This window comes from Phodopus roborovskii, unplaced genomic scaffold (genome assembly GCF_943737965.1).
Source record: "Phodopus roborovskii unplaced genomic scaffold, PHOROB, whole genome shotgun sequence".
Classification (NCBI taxonomy): domain Eukaryota; kingdom Metazoa; phylum Chordata; class Mammalia; order Rodentia; family Cricetidae; genus Phodopus; species Phodopus roborovskii.
Window position 1 is genome coordinate 34,743,183 of NW_026126447.1, and position 21,276 is coordinate 34,764,458.

The window sequence follows — 21,276 nt, forward strand, 5'->3', positions numbered from 1 at the left end:
GGCTTGGGTACCAAAGTAATTGTAGCCTTGTAAAAAGAGTTTGGTAGTGAACCTTCTGCTTCTATTGTGTGGAACATTTTGAGGAGTATTATAGGTATTAGCTCTTCTTTGAATTTCTCGTAGAATTCTGCACTGAAACCATCTGCTGTGGGCTTTAATTGGTTGGGAGACTTTTGATGACTGCTTCTATTTCATTAGGGGTTATAGGTCTACTTAAATTGCTTATCTCCTCTTGATTTAATTTTGGTTAGTGATATCTATACAGAAAATTGTTCATTTCCATTAAATTTTCAAATTTTGTGGAGTACCGTTTTCAAAGTATGACCTGAAGATTCTTTCAATTTCCTCAGTGTCCATTGTTATGTCCCCTTTTTCATTTCTGATTTTGTTATTTTGCATGTTATCATTCTACCTTTTGGTTAGTTTGGATAAAGGTTTGTCTATCTTGTTGATTTTCTCAAACAATCAACTCATTGTTACATTGATTCTTTGTATTGTTTTCCTAGTTTCTACTTTATTGATTTCCCCTCCAGAGTTGCACTTTTCTTTTTGTTTTAGAGCTTTCAGTTGTGCTGTTAATTATCTAGTGTGACTATTCTCCAGTTTCTTCATGTGGGCACTTAGTGCTAGGAACTTTCCTCTTAGTTTTGTCATTCACAGTGTCCCCTAAGTTTGGGTATGTTGTGTCTTCATTATCATTGAATTCTAGGTCTTTAATTTCTTTCTTTAGCTCTTCCTTGACCCAGGAATGTTGCAATTGTGCATTGTTCAATTTCCATGTTTTTGTAGGGTTTCTGCAATTTGTGTTGTTGTTGAATTCTAACTTTAAAGCATGGTTGTCTGATTAGACACCGGGGATTATTCCAACTTTTTTGTACCTATTGAGGTTTGCTATATTGCCAAGTAGGTGGTCAATTTTAGACAGGTTCTGTGTGGCGCTGAGAAGAAGGTATATTCTTTTGTGTTTGGATGGAATATTCTATAAATGTCTGTTAAACCTAATTGGGTCATAACTTCTGTTAGTTCCTTTGATTCTTTGTTAAGTTTCTGTCTGGTGGACCTGTCTAGAGTTGAGAATGGGGTGTTGAACACTGTAAGTATGTGAGGTTTTATGTGTGATTTGAGTTTTAGTAATGTTTCTTTTACGAATGTGGGTGCCTTTGTATTTGGGGCATAGATGTTCAGAATTGAGACTTCATGTTGATAGATTTCTCCTGTGACGAATAAGAAATGACCTTTTTCATTTCTTTGGATTGATTTTAGTTTAAAGTTAGATATTAGGATTGCTAGACCTACTTATTTCTTGGGGCCATTTGATTGGAAAGTCTTTTCCCAGCCCTTAACTCTGAGTTAACATCTGTCTTTGATGTTGAGATATGTTTCTTGTATGCAGCAGAAGGATGGATTTTTTTCTTTGTACCCATTCTGTTAGCCTGTGTCTTTTTATGGGCCAGTTAAGACCCATAAAAATATTGAGGGATATTAATGACCATTGATTGTAAATTCTTGTTTGGTTTGGATTTGTTATTGGTGGTATTGTATGTGTATTTCCCCCCATTTTTCCTTTGGCTGTTGGTTCTGTTTTGTCTGAACTTAACAGACAAAACAGAAAAGTCTCCTCTCATCATATCAGAATTGAAACACTAAATACACAGAAGTAAATGGAAGGCAGGTATGGAAAGTGTCTTAAAAGCAGCAAGAGAGAAACTCTCAATCACACACCAGGGCAGGGTCATCAGAATGACAGCAAGCCTTTCAGCTAAAAGTTAGAGACCAGAAGTGCAGAGACAGAACTGTTACAAATTCTGAAACAGAAGAAATCCAATAAAGCAGCAGTTCTCAACCTGTGGGTCAAATGACCCTTTCATAGAGGTCATATATCAGATATTTACATTATGATTCTTAACAGTTAAAAATTACAGTTATGAAGTAGGAACCAAAATAATTTTATAGGGGTCACCCCAACATGAGAAACTGTATTAAAGGATTGCAACATAAGGTCGGTTAAGAACCACTGCAACAGAGACTACCATAAATGAAAGAAAAAGAAAAACTTCTGATAAAAAAGGAGATTAAAGGAATTTATGATCACCATGACAATTCCACAAAAATACATGCCGTCCTGGGAGGTGGTGGCACATGCCTTTAGTCCTGGCACTTGGGAGGCAGGAGCAGGTTGATCTCTATGAGTTCGAGGCTAGCCTGGTTCCAGGACAGCCAGAGCTACACAGAGAAACTGTATCTCAAAAAACCAAATAATAATAATAACAACAACAACAACATATGAAGAAATCCTTTGGACTGAGGAAAAAACAAAGCAAAAACAAAAACAAACTAATCCATCCTCAAGGCCACAGGGGGAAAAACCAAAATCAACAAAACGACAGGGAGAGCACACATCTTCCAATAGTAAGTGTGACAGTTAATGGCTTTAACTCCCCCATTCAGATGGAACAAACTAGCAGGAACTGTCTATTTGCTGCCCCCAGAAACCCACCTAACCACAAAAGAGATATACCTTTAGGATGGGATGGTAGAAAGGTGTTGAAAGAAAATAAACCTAGGAAACAGATATTGGTGTTCTGAAAGACTTCAAACCCAAACTCAAGAGAGGAGATAAAGGCTGCCTCTGTATACTAAGGGGACAATCCATTGGGAGGCCATTATAATTCTAAACATAGACTCTGAGTGCAGGGGCACCGAATTTCATAAAACAAATACTAGTCCACACAAAGCCACAAGTTAGTCCTGGTACAAGCATAGTGGGTGACTTCAATACCCCCCTCTCACCAACTGACAGATGTTCTCCCAAAAAATAAACACAGGAAGTACTGGTTCTTAGACAACATTCGTCTAATTCTTAGCTAAACTAATCAAAAGAAAGAGAGAAAAACCAAACAAAATTAGAGATGAAAAGGGAACAATTATAAGAGTTGCCAACAAAAATCAAAACAGCATCACATTTTATCTTGACAATATATCCTCCACTAGACTGAAGTAGATATGTCTTCAGGTCCATTAAAACAAGAGGAGACCAATGCGTTAAACAGATCAATGAAAACTAGTGAGATTGAAACAGTAATTCAAATCTCCTAACTGGGGAAAAAAAAAGTCCCTCAGTTCCATATACCCAGTCCTAATTTTTTGAATGTCTTGTTTTCTTTATAATTAGTTTTGTGAGTTCTTTACATATGCTGAATACTAACCGTCTACTGGATGTAGAGTTGGCGAAGATTTTCTCCCATTTTCTAGCTGCCTCTTCACTCGACAGTTTTTCTTTAATGTGCATCATGAGATTCCATTTGTTGATCATTGGCCTCATTTCTTGAGTAATTTTAACCCTATCCAGAACATCCTTACCTATGTCTGTATCTTGAAGTAAACTTCCTACTCTTTTCTGAGTTCCTGTCTTATATACCTCTTTAGTGTGGCTGCTGGGATTAGAGGTGCGTGCCACCACTGCCTGACCTCTATGGCTGTGGCTAGATTTGCATTCTGACCTTGAGACAAGTGTTATTAGATCTTAAACAAACAAACAAAAACACATTTCTCCCTACAGTTTCAGAGTTTCAGGTCTTATGTTGAGCTCATCAATCCATTTGAGTTTTGTCCAACATGGTTTGGTTTCATTCTTTTACATGTAGCTATTCAGTTCCCCCAGTACATTTGAAGGAGCTATCTTCTCTCCAGTGCATATTTTTGCCCTTGTTGTCAAAATTAGGTGGCTACAGCGGTATGAGCTTGTACTTGGGTCTGTAGTCTACTCCAGTGACCCATGTGTCTGTTTTGTGATGGTGCCTTGCTGTTTATAACGCTAGGGATATGCGATATAGATTTAAATTGGGTATTTCAGCGGTGCTATGCTTGCTCAGGATCACTCTGACTCTCTGGGGTCTTTGACGCTTCTTTTACCTCCATTTGAAGGTTGTTCTTCCTATTTCTGGGAAGAACTGCATGGGAATTTTTCATGGGGATTGGGTTGGAGATAGATAGGCATTTTCACAACAGGGAGTCTCCCCATCCATGAGCATGGGCAAATTTTCCATGTACTTGTTCCTGTCTTCCTCATTTTTTTTCTTCAGTGTTTTAAAGTTTTTATTATAGAGATCTTTTACATCCCTGGTTAGGTTTATCGCAAGGCACTTTTTGGGAAGCTAGTGTGAATGGGATAGTTTCCAGATTGTTCGGTTTGCTTGTATAGCAGAAGGTTAATGATTTTTGTGTGTAAGTGTGCATGCATCCTGTCACTTTACTGAAATTGTCAAATCAAAGATACTTTAAAGGCTGTAATAGCCTTCTACTCATATTTCCTAATTTATTTATTACATATTTGGTCTCAGTTTTATTCCCTTCAATTACAAAGTTTGATTTCATAGTTATACAAATATATAAAAATGTAAATATTTACTATTTTTTAAAACACTGGTAGCCCCCCCACCTCCAGAGCTACTCCTTGACCTTGGTCCATATGGATCAAAACCTTTCTCCCACAGAAATAATTAGTAACTACTTCACATTCACAATCCTCTTCCTTTTTCCTGTCCATAACTTTGTTAAGTACCTTTAATAGTTTACTTTTTTAAATTTCCATAGAACACACACACACACACACACACACACACACACCACACACACACACACACACACACACACACACACACACACACACACACAAAACCATGCATGGAGCTTACAACCTAGTGAATTCTCTAACCAAATATCATTGCTGTACTCAACAATTAGTTAGGAACAGAAGTTTACCAGCACCCCAGAACAGAACTTTCTTCCAGCCAAAGTAATAATTACCCTAACATTACATACTAGTTTAGCCTGTAAGCTTTATTTAGACGAAGCTGTATGAAATGTAGTCTTTGGTTCTTTGGTTTGTTATTATGCAAGTAAGATTCATTTTTATTACTGACTATAGCCACAGATTATTCATTTCATTGTTATATAGTATTTCACTGTGTTAATGTACCATGTTTTATCTATCTATTTATCTATGGACAAGCATGCATTTTCCTTTTTTTTTTTTTTTTTTTTTTTTTTTTTGGTTTTGGTTTTGGTTTTTTGAGACAGGTTTTCTGTGTAGCGCTGGCTGTCCTGGAACCCACTCTGTAGACCAGGCTGACCTCGATCGCAAAGAGCTCTTTCTGCCTTGTCCCTGCTTCCCAAGTGCTGAGACTAAAGGCTTGTGCCACCACTTCCCAGCTATTTTGGCTTTCAAATGGTGCTGCTGGGAGTGTAACAGTTCAGTGGGTACAGGTACTCTTTGTCATGCTGATGCTGAAGTGGATCCTGAGGATTCACATGGCAGAAAAGGAGAACTGACTCCTGCGATGTGCACACACACATGTATCAAATGGTACTGCTATAAATATCAATGCATGTGATATGCTGACCTTTTGAAGTTTTGTTGGAATTCTGGATAGAAATTATGTGCATGCTCACTTTCAGGATTCTGCTAACATGGTTCCATCAGCAGAGATGGAAGGTCTGATTTCTCCAGATTATTGCCAAGACGTGGTACTTCCCATGTGGGTTAAGGAAACCTTCTTTAGTTTTGAAATTTTACAGTCATATATTGCATCATAGCTGACACCCTTTCTTTGTTCAGCAATGTTTTTTTCTATTTTCCCAAGTATATCTATGTAAAGTTGTTTATTCATTTACTGTGGTTATAAAGTAATGCCTTCAACTATTACACAGTATTTTATTAGTTTTACTTTTAATAGATTTGATGAATTGCTTCCATGTTTGGGGTTCAGTGAACATTGCTTCGATAAACATTTGCATAGAAGTGTCTTCAGGTACATTCCCAGGCATCTGCAGATGTGGACCAGCTGAGCCACAGCATTTCAAAGATCATGAAAGTTTTTTGTAGTTGCAGCAGTGTGGCAGCTTTTTTTATTCCTGGAAGGGGGTACCCCAATAAGTTATTCTCTGACCATCACATATTTACCCTGGCACACACTAAAACTCCAGGACAGTTGTACTGGAGTTTGAGAGAAAAACAAGAGTTCTGTCAAGCGGTAACTCTTGACAGTTGCCAAGAGCGGGAAGGTTAGAGTTAAGAAATACACTCAGGGGCTGGACAGCTGGCTTGGTGGGGTTAAGAGCATGTACTACTGTCCCTGTAGTAGACCAGAGTTTAGTCCCAGAATCCGCATCAGGCAGCTCGCAACTGCCCCTAACTCTAGTTCCCATGAATGTACAATGTACCTTTACAAAGTACCTACATTCATGTGTACATACCTGCACACACACAATTTTAAATAAATCTTTAAAAAAAAATCCCACAAAACTTAGAATTCTAAAAAAGGTTACTGGTGAGGCCAGCAGGATGGTTCAGGGGATAAAGGTGCTTGCCACCAAGCCTGATGATCTGAGTTTGCTCTCAAGAACCCACACTGTAGAAGAGAAACAACTTTCCCAAGTTGCTTTCAGACTCATGCATGCATGGTATTAAATAATTAAACATAACAAGAATGCCTTGGAAAAAAAGAATGTTACCTGTACTGTCTTAATGCTAGAAATATTCAGTTTTTCTGCAGGCTTCATCTCTGGTACAGTAACCATAGTTCTCGACATGCCCAGTCTGCTTTGATTTGCACCAACATATCCTTTTCCTGAACTTGATTTTGATGGGTTAATAAAGCTAATGGACTTCCTTGTTTGTGAGCTGGGACTCCTATACAAGGGAAAATACAACACAGAAGACCCAGAATTGAAAAGAAAATTCAAATTATAGCAAAAGTAGACTTTCATTTAGAAGTGCACATAAGCTAAACAAATACCATGCAGGGCCATTGAGGTGGTTCTGCAGGTAAAGGTGACTGTGGCTTAAGGCTGGTGACATGAGTTCAATTCCCTAAGCCCATGTGAGAAGCTAGATGTGGAGACAGAAGTACAATCCAGAACCTAGAGGTCATCTGGCCTAGAGTAAGTGGTGCATCAGGGACAGTAAGAGAGACCCCGTAAAAAACAAGACAAAAGAGGACCAAGTCCCTGAAGCTGCCATCCTCTGACCCCCACATGCACGGCCACTCTCGTATATGTGCCAGCACACACTCATACGCAATAAAAAATGAAAACATATTAAAAATTATATAAAGATGCAGAGTCTGGCTCTTAGTTTCCTTGTTCATAAAACAGGGCTAATAGTACTCACAGGCGATTATGAGGATTTCACAAATTTAATTTAGGAAGTGCCTGCCACATGATAAATACCCATCAGTGTCCAGTGTAGTAAAACAGGCAAATTTAAACATGAGCAATAACACCTGGAGGAAAGTACCCTACTTCTTTTGAGCAAATTAGATAAACTTTAAATTAGAAAATTATAGTAAAATATTTAAATTCTGGAAGGACTATATAATTGTACTATTGTATTCAGTTCACAAATTCCCAGGACAGCCGACCTCTATCATTTTTTTACCACTCTAGTTCTTTGTATCAAAAACTTCTAAGATGCTCAATTAGACTCTAAAAAGCAATTTGGTTCTCCCTCCCTCCCTCCCTCCCTCCCTCCCTCCCTCCCTCCCTCCCTCCCTCCCTCCCTTCCTGCCTGCCTTCCTTCCTGCCTCCCTCCCTCCCTCCTGCCTCCCTCCCTCCCTCCCTCCCTCCCTCTCTCTCTCTCTCTCTCTCTCTCTAGCAAAACTGGACAATTATCTAGCTTTCCTACTTTACTTTTTTTCACACTATTTGGTCGTCGTTGTTTTGCACTCTTCTACAGAGTGTAAGCATATTTGACATGGAAATTTTATCTTCTCTATTATATTCTTCCCAGTGCCTAGCATGCTGCCCTTTAGACACAATGAATAAATATTTGAATTTATATTCTTTTGAATGCCCTACCCTGGATGCCTTCCTTTCTTCTCTGAAGGAAGGACTTAACCACCGAAATCAAATATCAGTCCTATCAAAACTCCTTCATAGTATCTCTGCTACCTTTAAATTCTTCTCATTTCCCAGACTCCTCTGAGTTCATCCTTGCCACATTTTCCCTGTCTACAAGAGTTGCCATTCTATGGAGGCTGGGAAGATGCCTTGTCGGTTAAGAGCACTCACTGCTCTTGCAGGACCAGAATTCAGTTCCCAGCACCCACATGGCAGTTCATAACACCTATAACTCTAGTTCCAGGAAAGCAAATGTTCTCTTTTAACGCCTACAGGCACCACACACATACGCGCATGCATAGACACATTACTTTGCGTGAGCAAAATAAATGTTTGAAAAGTTGTTGCTATTTCATCTGAAACTGAATTTTATCCATATTCTAGAACCTAGTAGTGTTTTGTTTTTGTTTTTTTCAGGGACTGTTTTTCAGTAATTCTTAAGACTCCCGTATCTTATTCTACCATTAACATAACTCTGCTGTAGTTTCTCCTATATGTAAAATCTTTCCCTTTAACTATGGCATCCTCTGCCTGCTTTTATAGCTCAGTTTCCTAAACCACTGATGGGTTAGACTTTTTGTAGTGCTATGGACTGAAACCAGAGCCTCACGCCTATAGCAATCACCCTACCAGTACGTCCCTTTCCCAACCCTGTTCTCTTCTTTTTTCCTCTTACATGCTCAAGAATTCAGCTTCATGCCCTACTGCATAGAGACAATCTAAATTACAATAATATATCCTCTCAAATTATTGCTTCCAAGAGTCTTCTTAGTATACGTCTTTGTAATACCCACTGGTTGACCATCTTCTCTCATAAGACTAATCAGTTAAATGACATAACCAGAACCTGGGAAGTGGAGGCAGGAGGAACAGGAATTCAAGGCCATCTTCAGCTAGCTAGCAAGTTCAAGATTTGACTAAGCTACCCGCAACCCTGACTCAAAAAATCCAAATTAAAAAAATTTAAGTTAACTGTTCATACAGGTGTCAGAGGCATCACAATTTCCTATTCTTCAACCTCCAGACCCCTGATCACCAGACCCTTCCAGTTTTTTCTACCTATTAACCTTTTTAGATTTCTCTTCTAGGTCAGCGCCCCAGATAACAAACAGTTCATCAACTGTTACCACTATGACCACCAGTTTCATCTCTTTTTTTCCTCTCCTGACTTTTGCTGCTGTTGTTAGATGTTTTTCTTCTGGGTAAATGACCATAAGGGTTTCAGGCTTTCATGTCAACTTGCCTCTCCTATCAAGAGAAAATGTTCTAGACGGGCACTGGACAGATGCACAATAATTGACCCAAGAATTTCTTTCCTTTCCCCTTCTTTTAGATATTTAAACAAGCACTGGAATATAGTTTGGCCTCACTATAAATTCAAACTAAACAGCTTTAGCCCAAAGTTACACGGAGGAAGGAAGGTGGTTCCCTGGGTAAGGATATGCTCCACCTTCTGCTTTTGGCACCCAACTTTAGGAAAAGATATTGGCTTAAGGCTACCCAAAAAAATGTCTTCCATTTTTTGTGCTACTAAGCTTCCTTACATCTCAAGGAGCTAGGAATATAACTTTATACTCCTCTTTTTACTAGGCACACCTGGATTTCATGTACTTCTGTCATTTGCGGTTATAATTGTTTCCATATATTTTATGTTCCAAGAAAGAAGTAACCAAACCTGTTGACACTTCAAAATTTTCATTTTTCTCACACTGGATTTATTTTTTAGCATGTACAAGTAAAATCTACATCTGTATGCTTGTAAATGTGTTTTGGTGATATATCAAAAAGCTTGATAAGAAACACACTGCTTTATAAACATGGGTTCTCTGAACTTCTTAAAACCTATTAAGAGGGTATCTTTGGGTGTATTAAGTGTTTCAAAAAACTTTAAAACCATATTTGTTTATATAAAACAGTATTCATTAAAGTGTTAAGATAAAAGTTTCATTAAGCTACTTTTTTTTAATTTAGATTAGAAACCATCTTATTTTACATGTTATTCCCAGCTCCCTCTCCCTTCCATCCTACCATGCCCCCATAACCTACATATTTTAATGTTAAGATACACACTTTGATAGATTTCTTTCCAAAACGGGTTCTAAAGGAGAAAGGATTTGATTTGTGTAATATTCATGGGTAATGTAAATCACAGGACACAAAATCACTTTATGTATTAAAATGTACCTTGGGTTCCTAAGTGGTATCTCGAGAACTCTAGTGTGTTGCAGAAAGGTTTGTAAAAAATGATCATACTTATAACTAAGCTGATTATAGTTAAAGGATATTAAATAACACCACCACTGGTTCTGTTACATTAACATTTTCTTAAGCACTGTCTCTTAGTTATGATCTCCAAAATATTTAAAAACTGATTTAGAACACAAAGGACTTTTTTTTTTTTTAAATTTTCCTCTTACTAAAAGAGACATTTAAAGTTTGTGATTAGATTTATTTTTATGTTTTCCATTGGGTAAGGCTTTCACTTGCTGGATAGGCATTGCCTTAACAATAAATACAATTCTATTTAAAAGAATTATTCCTTCTTGAGGTATTTCTTCTACATCACATAGTGACCATGGAACTCAATTCAATGGGCAAATATTTTAATCTATTTATAAAACTGGGTCTATTAAGTAAACAAATGACATTAATTCTTCAAATTAACTAAAGCTTTGACTCTCATCCAAGACCTATTTTGGAAAACATCCATTTTTTTCCCCATAGCTCATTATAAGTATTTATGTCCTATGAAAAATTAAGTAAAAACTGTATGAACGAGTCCTATAAAAGAATAACATGTTATTAAAAGACTTGGAAATATGGTAACCAAAAATTCAAAAATGGCTGTAGAATTTTTCCCAGGATAAGGAAAACAAATTCATTTCATCAGTGGGAAAATAAAAGATTTTACTCTACCTGGGGAAAAAAAAACTATCAGGTACCCCATGATTCAGGAAATAAATTTGTACTTCTCATATCAGACTTTTGGGCATACATCCACATGGACCTCAGATTATACAGGGTGATATTTATTGGGTGCATTAACAAATGCATGTCTTGGCATTGTAATGTATGGCATAAAGTTAATGCACATGTAAACTCTCCCCACACATCATTGGGATGGACTGCTATTTATTTAACTGTATTAATCAACTTCCCAAGTGTACAGGAAATAGGTGCACAGGACCTTCTTGGTAGAGATGTGTGTGTGGATACTAGTTCTATTGTTATGTTCACTCAATTTTAAGCTTTCCTTATTTGGGGCAGGAAACCATGGCTCTTGATTTTCTAATGGTTTTTAGTGTTGTTATGATATCATCTTACTCGGCAAGAAAATGGGTATGAAACAAAAATTCAAAACAGTGCTCTGATACTAGCAGCTTCTTGGTGCCTGTTCAAAGTCCACTGTTTTCCTTAATTTCCCAGGTATCCCAGCTAGATATGATCTGATGCTTCTCTGGTTCTCTCAAATATTTTCCAGTCTGAGGATGAAGAAAGGTCTTGTCCCACCATCCTCTGCCTTCTTTCTGGAGGCCACAGTGGGTTAGAACCATATATGTGCCTAGCAGCCAGTGGGGTGTTGTAATTGTTCTTGCTAGATCTAATGTCCTTTGGGTTTGGATATTAGGCTGGTTAGAGAGCAATGACAGTCCTCATACCCTATGGTCGCACTAAAGACAAGCAATTCAAACGGCAATAGATCTGCACTGAAACAGCCTCTTTACTGACCTGGATCCCTAATCAAATTCCAATGCTGTTGGGAAAACTGATCAAGAACATGAATTCCTCAATACATAAGTCTTCAGCCTTCAAGAGGGAGCCCTCGGGCCACTCCACAGCACCTCATCCAGGGCTTGCCAAACGAAGTCTAACTTGCTCAGTATACTGTTTTAATATTTGCATGTCATTTTAATAAAATGAGGGGGAAGAAAATGCATATCTCAAGTAAGTGACAATTTCCCTCATTAAAAAAAATTATGTATGTGTGTGTATGTACAGCATGGCACACCTGTAGAGACCAGAGGACAACTACCAGAGTTGGTTCTCTCCTTCTATTTTGTAGGGTCCCAGAGAATAAAAGCAGACCATCAGGGTTAGTGCAAGCATCTTTACCTTCTGGGTCTTCTCACAGGTCCATATTTTAAAACTCTCTAAATGATTTATGAGTGCTGGGCTACATGTATACATGTGTAACTCATATGTGCCTTGTACCCCACAGAGTTCAGAAGAGAGATCAAGAGCCTATCAGATCCTCTGAAACTAGAGTTATGGATGGTTGTGAGCCACCATGTAGGTGCTGAGAACTGAACCTAGGTTCAGGAGTAACAAGCACTCTTCTGAGTCATCTCTCCAGCCCCAGTTTCTATATTTAAAAAAAAATTCTTTTATAATATAAATCAACTTTTTATTAAGTGTTTAAGATAGTATTTTGTTTGTCCCCCCACCCCTTTGGTTGTTTGAGACAGGTTCTCTCTGTGTAGCCTTAGCTGTCCTAGAACACACTCTGTAGATCAGGCTGGGCTCAAACTCAGAGACCCACCTGCCTTATGCCTCCTGAGTTCTGGGATTAAAGGAGTGTGCCGCCACCACCAGTTGCTTGACAGTATTAAGTGATAAAAATGTTAACTTCAGTTTTAATGAAGTTACAGTAAGGATATGTCCTTTCATTAATCATGTTTTTGTTATGACTGTTTCCTCATACCACCTATTATATGAGGTGAAGAGATTGTAAGAGCCAGAGAGGAGAGGCCAGGAGCAACGGTGTCTTCTGGACACCACAGGACGGCTGTACTCATCAACTCACAGCAGCTATAGTTGCCTGGAAAAGAGCAAATTAGTCAGCATTCCAGCTAAGATGCTATGGACAGCCGACTTCATTTGTTATGTGTGTGGGGAGATCAGTTATCTTCAAGTATGTAGCTCCATATCACCTATAATCTATGTGTGGCCCCACATCCAGAAGTATATGGACATAGGTTAGAGTTAACCATTAAATTAAATTAAAAAATAAAAGGACATCAAGTTGAAGGGAACAGAGAGGTTGAACTAAGAAGGAGAAGAGTTGAGTATAATCAAAATACACTGCATCAAGTTCTCAATAAAAACATTTATTGAAAAATATTCAAGTATTCTTATACATACCATAAATGTAAACAAACACACAAATGTGGTTACTCTCAAAATGACTGACAGAACTGATAGGACTTGAGTGATGCTTATAAACTCAAAGACTTTGCATCTATTACTTTGTAATTCAATTCTTCCTAAAACTCCAGACACACATTTAAAGACATATAAGAAAAATGCCAAACTAATCTCACAGCTTGTAGATACATGTCACCTGAGCCATGTCTTTCCCTATGTGGAAATGAGTTAAGGTATATCCTTCACAGGACTAGTGTGAGTAGTCTGAAGCATACTTTTACTTTTAAAGCATAAGAAGGAGTTGCTGTGGACATGTTTAGCTCTTATGGGTGATAACCTGGTGGAGTTATCTGCTAGTAGCGAGGAATGTGGAGTAATGTGGATTTCTGGGGAAAGTAACAGAGATGTTAAGTAACCAGGGAAGCAAGTGCACAGAGAAGGCATCAGAGGTAAACACACACAGATTCCAAGTGCCCAGTGAGGTGCAGGGTAAAAAAAGTTAAGAAATCACACCAAATTTGTGATTTTATTTATTTTATTTTTTATTTTGAGGCAGTCTCATTATATTGTTCTGGCTGTCCTGGAACTCACTGTGTAGACCAGGCTGGGCTTGAACTCACAGAGATCCACTTGCCTCTCAAATGCTGGGATTAAAGTTATGTGTCACACAATGCCCAGGCAAGTACAACTTCATTTTTAAAATTTCATCAACTTTTTAAAAAGTCAAAATCTCCCCATGAAGACAAGGATGGCACTAAATTTCAAAGCTTCCTGTCTCTAGTTCTCAAGTACTGGGATTACAAGTATGCATCACCATGCCTGGTTTATGTGATGCTGGGGACCAAGCCCAGGACCTTGTGCACACTAAGCAACCCTCCCCAACTCTTCAGTGCCTTCTGTACTTAGATCAGTGATTGCAAAACCTTTGGTGGTTTCTATACAGCAGTGAAGACAACCAGTTGCAAGAACTAAAGAATGAACAGACTTATTTCTGGTTTCCATCCCACCATGTAATGTAAAGAACTTGAAATTCATCATTTCTCATCTTACAGGAAGAATGGAAACTACATTTCTTTTCAGTTCTGTAAGACAACTGAGATCACAGCTTACAGAGAACTGACACTGGATCCAATCAGGGGTCAGAAAACATAAATGAAAAACAGCTGGTTACTAAAGAATAAGCATAGGTTCGGCTTAAAAGATAAAACCTTCTGGGAGCCAGCTCATTTTTATTTTACCTCCATAAGCCCACCAGAGAAACGGAAAGTAACTGTTCTGAAATACACCTGAAAAATCATTCTGTTCTCCTTAGCTAGCACGGATCCTTACAGAATCCCATTTCACCAGAGCTGAAGCAACTTGGAGTTTACCAAGGCCTAATAGATACAGGGAGAGGAAGTAACCTAACTACTACGCCACTTAGTCATCTTGTCTCATCCAAGAGGAAAAAAGGGCTGAGAAACAAACGTGGTGGTATAAACTTGCAATGCCTGCATTTGAGAAGTGGAGCTGGGAAGATCACACTTCAGGGACAAGAGACCAAGACTATCAGCAGTCTCTTTCCCAGGACATCTTACACAACAGTAGGGCTTCTGTAATACAAAAAGAAGTATAAAACAACTTCAAGGCTCCCAAAATTTAGGAAGCCTCTAAGGTAAACCTAAACACACACACACACACACACACACACACACACACACACACACACACACACACCCACCCACCCTAAACTAGAACACTAGAGGACACCCAAGCTTTAATCATTTAACACCTTTAGCAAAGAGTAAATACAGCTTAATTACTAATCATAGATCTCACTCTCAACAACAAAATCTGTAGAAAATATGTAGGGCATATTGAGAGGCAAATAAAACAACAGAATCAGACTCAGATATGGCAGATATTTTGGAATGGTCGAAACTATGAATTTAAAATAATGAATATGCTCAGGGTTCTAATGGAACAAGTGGATAATATGCAAGAACAGATGAGTAACATGCTAATCAGATAACCCCTAGTTATTCCTCTCTGCCAGAAATGAGAACAGGTCTCTCAGCAGTCTGGAGGTTAGGACAAAGAACTGACAGGCTCTGTTGTGACCATCTGAGCACAGTCTCACTCCAGGGCAGTTCTCCCTCTGGGACCCTCTGTAGAATAATAAAGGCCTGAAGCACTGTGGCCTTGCTGCTGTAGGGTAAGTTTATGGTCCTACCTAGTGCTACATCTGCATCTTAGAGGCCACACCAAGCTAGATCCCTCCTTATGGGGCCTGTCTACCCATAAGGAAACCAGTAGCAATCACAAACCCCTTTGCCTTGGGGATTTGAAAGCTAGTTCTTCAGGATTCATGCCATGTTATACATGACAACCATCCCTTCTGAAGTCCCTTTTTGGGATTCTGAAGCAAATACTCTCCCCGCCTGTCCTTCAAGGTCCTAAGTTCTAAGGTCCAATGTTCTAAGTCCTCTAATTCAAGGCCCAATCATACCCCCTTCCACATACGCCCAGCCAACTCAATGGCAGTGAGGCTCTAAACCAACTCATTCTGCACGGTAATCTCACATCAGTTCCTTGCCACACACCTGCCTCTCTTTTTTTAAGTTATAACAGTAAACAGAGGAATATTCAAAGAATAAATTATAAACAAAATGAGAACATGGAAAGAATTAAAATAAAACAACTGGGTAGAGAAAGGGGTTGTTTTTAGCACCACAGGTGATTTGTCCAGATCTGTGATGTGAATAGGTAAATTGCAAAATGGGAAAATCAAGTGAGAAAGTGAAAAAAATGGTAAATTCTTCAAGAGATATTTTAAACAATCAAAAATAAATTCTAAAAAGGATGAGAAATAATGAGTTACAGCAATAACTAAGTTTGAAACTTTGTTTTAATCAGGTAACATGGCTACCTCAAAAAGTTACAGCAGCTCACATCTCAAATCTTATTGTCCTTAACCATTCATTCTGAATGTCATTACTTAAATTCCCAAGGTTTAACATTTTCAGCTACTCTGAGAGTACAAACTAACACCTTACACTGAACATTCTACAAAAGCTAATTAACAGATTAAACTTCAATGACTGTGGAGAGACTGGAATGTTGCAGGTTCAGAGGTTGACTACAATTTACCACGATTACCATTAGCCCTGAATTGCCTTTTCTTGCCTACCTCTGTATCTGACCTAATATCCTTTGGATTACAAAGTGAAACCTTTTGGAATGTATTAAAAGACCACTGATTTCCACCAACCAAAAGGCTTTAAGAACGTTATCAGATAGCATCCGAGGCCTATAACAGATACTTCCTCACTTTACTGAAACCTACTGTCTGCCATGTCCACCAATATACATGGAAAGTGCATTGATTTATGATTTTGTTGCTACTATAAAAGTTCATGAGACATTTACCACATTAGAGCATGGTATTTGGGAAAACCTGAATGTGTGTTCCTGAGCCATGGTCACTCACATTAAGTTCCAGAATAAACCATTTCTTATCCCCTTTGAAATGGTTATTTTTAGATTTTTTTAAATTAACAAGTGTTATATCATTTTGTTTTAAGTTACATAATTTAATTTCACTTTAACATTTCTATAAAGTCAAAAAAGAAAATGGGCAAGAAAAGCCAGTAACCAGTTACTGATATGTCTTTACTCATTTGTTCAGTTAACAAATGTGTATTAAAGACATTCTTCACTCCAGCAGTGTACAAAAATAAAAATCTTTATACCCATGGGGATAGACTTTTTATGAAACATACAGCAAGGGTGAGATTGATCCTGGGAAATATGGTAATATTTCACATATGGGGACATTTGACAGAAATGAGTGAAGCCTGAGATTATCTGGCATACACTATTCCAAAGGACAGCAAATTCTCAGGGCCAGAAATGGGAATGCAATGTTCCTAGTGTGTGTGTGGGTGGTAACGGTGGTGGAGGGGTGTTCCTATAATATTGCAGTGGCAGAATCCAAAGCCGGATCCTGTGGGGGCATGGAAGAACAGGACACTTACTCAGAGGGAAAGGGAAACGCTTAGGGACACTTCTGGGCAGATCTATAATGACTGCCACATGCAGGCTGTTGACCGGTGGACTACTCAGCCAGCCATAGCAATGTATAAAAGATTTGGGTGAAAGTGTTAGGTTTGGATAGCACAGCTACTTCAAAAAGTAAAATTGGCCCTCATTACATAGCGGTATGAGGAACTACAAGGATCGCACTCTCCCAAAACGGGAATGACTGTATGTATGCTGGAAACAAAGTGGAAGTAGTAAAGTGCAAGCTGAAGATGAATTTTGAGAAGTCAATTAATTTCCAAGTGTAGCTGCTTCATTTTCTTTCTTTCTTTTTTTTTTTTTCAGTTTTCTTGAGAGAGATCTTGAATAGAGATGGAACCTTTTGAATCATGAGTATACATGACTTTGAAAGGGACAGGGCAATAACAAATGGAACAACCTGATCCCACAACATATACTCAAGTAAGGGACAGATAGGTAGATTGGTAAACTAAATAAACTTTTAAACACTTTCAATCCAGTTCTATGTCAGTCAGGGCTACACAGTGAGAACCTATCTCCAAATATACACAAACATACATTAAAAATAAAAGCAGAAACTATTCATGAACCTAAGGAAGACTGGGGAATGAGTGGTGTCCTGGGAGCGAATTGAAGTATTTCAAACCTCAGTAAGTGGTCACTTAGATCAAAGCTATGATGGCTTAGTTAACAACAAAAGTGTAAACGGACTGTTGTTGGCTACCGGAAAGCTTTTTTGGTGAAGTGGAAGGATGGCCTAAAGGCTGTATACTCCAATCAAGGGCGAATACAAAGTTCTTTTCCGAGAACGTTCAGTTCAAATGGCCAAGATCTGAGCAGAGAACTGAAGATGTGGCTGGTTTGAGAAGACAGCAAAATGACTAAAATGTGTGAGCATAAATTGGGGAACATTTTAGAGGACATACAAGGAACCACTTTCAAGTTCTACGCCACAGGAGTCCACATATCTTCGAGTTTTTTTTTTTTTTTTTTTTTTTTCTGGCTTAGCAGAATGTTGAAAACAGTTAAGAGTCTTAAGGGAAGCTGGCAAGAGATGGGGGGGGGGGGAAATCCTCTGCTAGAGAACATATTAAAATTAGCTTTAGTTGCTCAGAGAAACCAAGGAACCGGGCCGAGCACAAGAAGGCTTGTTGAAGACCAGAGGATAGAATACAAGCAAAAGCACTTGGAAGCAACAGGAGGCAGGGGTCGAGCACCGCAGAGGGAGTTCTATGAGATCGAATGCGCTGGTTTGGGGGCAGCTCTTCCAAGCCAAGGGGCTGCCTCCGGGATCTAGAGGAACGGACCACGGATCTAGTGCGGAACTTACGCGGAAAAGATGGTCTGCTTGCGGGTGCTCGACGGAGAACCGTACATGGTGGCGACCCGCAGACTAGGGCTCAGCGCCCCTTCCCTAGCGGCTCTGGGGTGCCCGGACCCGGACCCCAACCGCCCGCGTCAGCGGCTTGGGAATGTTTGCCGGGCGTCATGGCGACCGAGGAGCCGGTTTCAAGAAGCGGCCGCGCGGTTGGCTGGCCGCTCGAGGTAGAGGAGGAGGGCGGAGGCGGAGGGGAGGGCAGAGGGTTGGTGGAGCTGGAGGAAGCTCGGGCGACGACTCGGAGGAGGCGGGCGGCCCAGGCCCTAGGCCCCTCCCAGGCTGCGAGTGTCCCGGCTGCAGGCGGATGGATGGGGCGTCTCCAGGCGGCGGCGGCAGCAGCGGAGGCGGCGGCAGCGGCGGTGGCTGTAAGTGCAGCCTCCACAAACCATCTTCCCCATCCTTCGGTCGGGAACCAAGGATGCAGAGGCGCCCGCAGTCCTCTTTCCCCGCTTCCCCTCCCCCACGGCAGAGCGCCGCCCGGAAGACCCTTGACTTCCGGGGCGGGGCTGCCCGAGTATGTGCTGTGTGGGCCGGCCTCTCGGAGGCGCTGCGGTCCCGTGCGCGTGCGCACGCGCCGCTACCGCCCCGCCCCTGCCCGGTCTTTCGGGCTTCGCGGTGGTGGAGGCGCAAATCTTCGCCACTCCCGCGCCACGCCGGGACTACGCTGCGGAGTGAGTTCGCCGGGCAGGCAAGCTTCTGCCCTTTTCGGTCGGCCCTCGCTCCGCGGCAGGGGTGTGGCTTCCTGGCCACTCCCCCGTGGCTCCACCTCTGTGCCCCTGATTTTCTCCAGCTGTCCCAGCCAGTCGTGGACTGTCTATCTGGCAGAGCATCTCTTGAGGTGGTGGGCTCAATCCCCTGGTCTGTCTGCCATTGTCGTTTGGAGCTAGGGGGCGAGAGACTCATAGATGGCATTTCGGAGGACGAGCCGCTCCTGGTGCCTCTCTGCCCCCGAGTGGCCTTATTCTTTTAGCTTGTAATGTTGAGGCTCCTGGCCTGGTGCCCATCTCTGGTCCTTGCATGCTGTGTGACCTTGGGCAAGTCACTCCCCCTCTTCCCATCCGGGTTTCAGTGTTCTTACATTAAATCTCCTCAATCTTTGTAATTTTGCAGAAGACCTTAGGCAATTTTAAGACTTGCTAGGCTTCTGAGGCCGCTTAACTGAGATGACCCGAAATTGGCTAAACCTTTCTTAAATCTTGGGTAAAATACGGAAAACAAATTATTGGGCTCCCTTTTAATCTTTAGCATGCTTACAAATTGCAGGACTCAATTTTTTGTGTTTCTTTTTGCTGAAATTGCTGTGGGGCAGTTGACCTGGTACTCAGGCATCTTTTTGAAAATGTGAGACAGGGTGAACTTGTTGTAACACTGTTTCTGTCTAGTCCCTACTGAGGCTTTCTTTCCTTTAATCCAGATGGTGTGGTGGCTCGATTCTCCCAGTGCCTGGCTGAGTTTCGGACGTGGTTAAGAACCAACTGGTTGAGGTTCAATGCAGACAAGACGGATGTGATGCTGGTAGGCAGGGGCACGATTGGAGATGAAGGGAGGGCAAAAGCAAGCTCCCTCGTGTAATAGAAACATGACTACTGTCTGTTTTAGTGTTGTAAAACTGCTAATGGCCAACCCTTCCAAGACTTGGGGTGAGATAAGAATAACATCAGCAACGTTAAGAATTATAAACACAAGTTTGCAACATGATGATAAAATGGGGCCACTGAATGAAATTGCAGGGAAAAATTATGAAAGGAACCCGTACTGTTCTTTGAAGAGCCAGATTTCTCTATGTGTTTTAGGATGGCATTAATAAATTAATAAATGCAACAGTAATAGTTGTGAAGCCTCCAGATGTAATGTGCTGCTGTGCTTTGCAACCTGCATTCTGCCTGCTAAAGCCGAGATAAATTCAATCTGTCTCAGATGTCATTCGAGAAAAATATTGATAGTAGGTATTTGTCATTACATATACAGTGTAGGCTGTCGTTCCTAAATAAAAATCTTGGGAAATAGTTCAGAAAATAGTCTCCAAAGAGGACTCATGGACTGGGAGAATTTTAAGATCTTAGTTATGCTGTTTTCATCTGTATCAGTCAGAATAATTACATATATTTTCTTGGTGTGCTTTGAGAGGTGCCTGTTGATTTGCACAAATAGGCCTATATAGCAGATATATTACTAGTATTTGAATCAGGTATTGGTGCTGAATAAAAGGTTATACATCTTAGGTAAATGTAAGTTATCAAAGTAGTTTTTGTTGATTGAGGTATTGATTGAAGTGCAATTGTGAACCTAGGTATATTTGTTAGCAACTAAACATCTCTGGAGAGTGTGTGTGTGTGTTCGTGAATGCATGCATGCTGTGCAACATGCATGCACTCATACATACGCCCCTTACAGCTACTATAAGTTGTTTAATAACTTTTTCCTATAGTGTTGGAGTATGAACCAAGGGCCTTACATGCTAGGGAAGTATTTTACCACTGAGTTATACCCCCTGCCCTCATTTAACTTTTGCATGAAGAATTCAGTAATTGGCATAAAAACAAAAAAACAAACAGCACATTACCAGATAGAGTAGTTGTGAGTAACTTAATGTGGTAAAAAAGTTAATGTTAATTTTCCTCAAAACAAGGAGGCTCTTTAGGTTTATTTAGGCCTTATATAGTATTTTTTGTTTGTTTTGTGATAGAAAACAAAAATCTTGCATAAGAATTGGAATCAGCTACATTTTTTTTTTTAATGTTAGCTTAAACAGTTTAATATAGAATTCTGACACAGTTACCACTTTGGATGTCTCATTAATACATTCTAATGAT

General features: G+C 40.0%; 2 protein-coding genes across 16 annotated transcripts in view; one reads left to right on the plus strand and one right to left on the minus strand.

Annotated features, from left to right (window-relative positions):
• Dnai4 (dynein axonemal intermediate chain 4) overlaps window positions 1–18,672 on the minus strand; it is a 63,759-nt gene extending 45,087 nt beyond the window's left edge. The window contains exons 1-2 of the mRNA XM_051188281.1: window positions 18,416–18,672; window positions 6,514–6,691 (exon numbers count right to left, since the gene is read on the minus strand). Of these exons, the coding sequence (XP_051044238.1) occupies window positions 6,514–6,691; window positions 18,416–18,462 (225 nt within the window). The 5' untranslated portion in view covers window positions 18,463–18,672. The remainder of the gene's footprint in view (window positions 1–6,513; window positions 6,692–18,415) is intronic.
• Window positions 18,665–21,276, plus strand: part of Mier1 (MIER1 transcriptional regulator) — a 55,903-nt gene continuing 53,291 nt past the window's right edge. For 3 of the 15 annotated variants that reach the window (XM_051188269.1, XM_051188274.1, XM_051188280.1), the window contains exons 1-2: window positions 19,284–19,301; window positions 19,878–19,978. Coding sequence is in view for 8 of the 15 variants with exons in the window: in XM_051188280.1 (XP_051044237.1) it covers window positions 19,973–19,978 (6 nt within the window). In the remaining 7 variants the exon portion in view is untranslated. Of the gene's footprint in view, window positions 18,829–19,058; window positions 19,135–19,283; window positions 19,302–19,877; window positions 19,979–21,276 lie in introns of those variants that run through there. The other 12 variants (XM_051188263.1, XM_051188264.1, XM_051188270.1 and 9 more) reach the window with 10 other exon arrangements.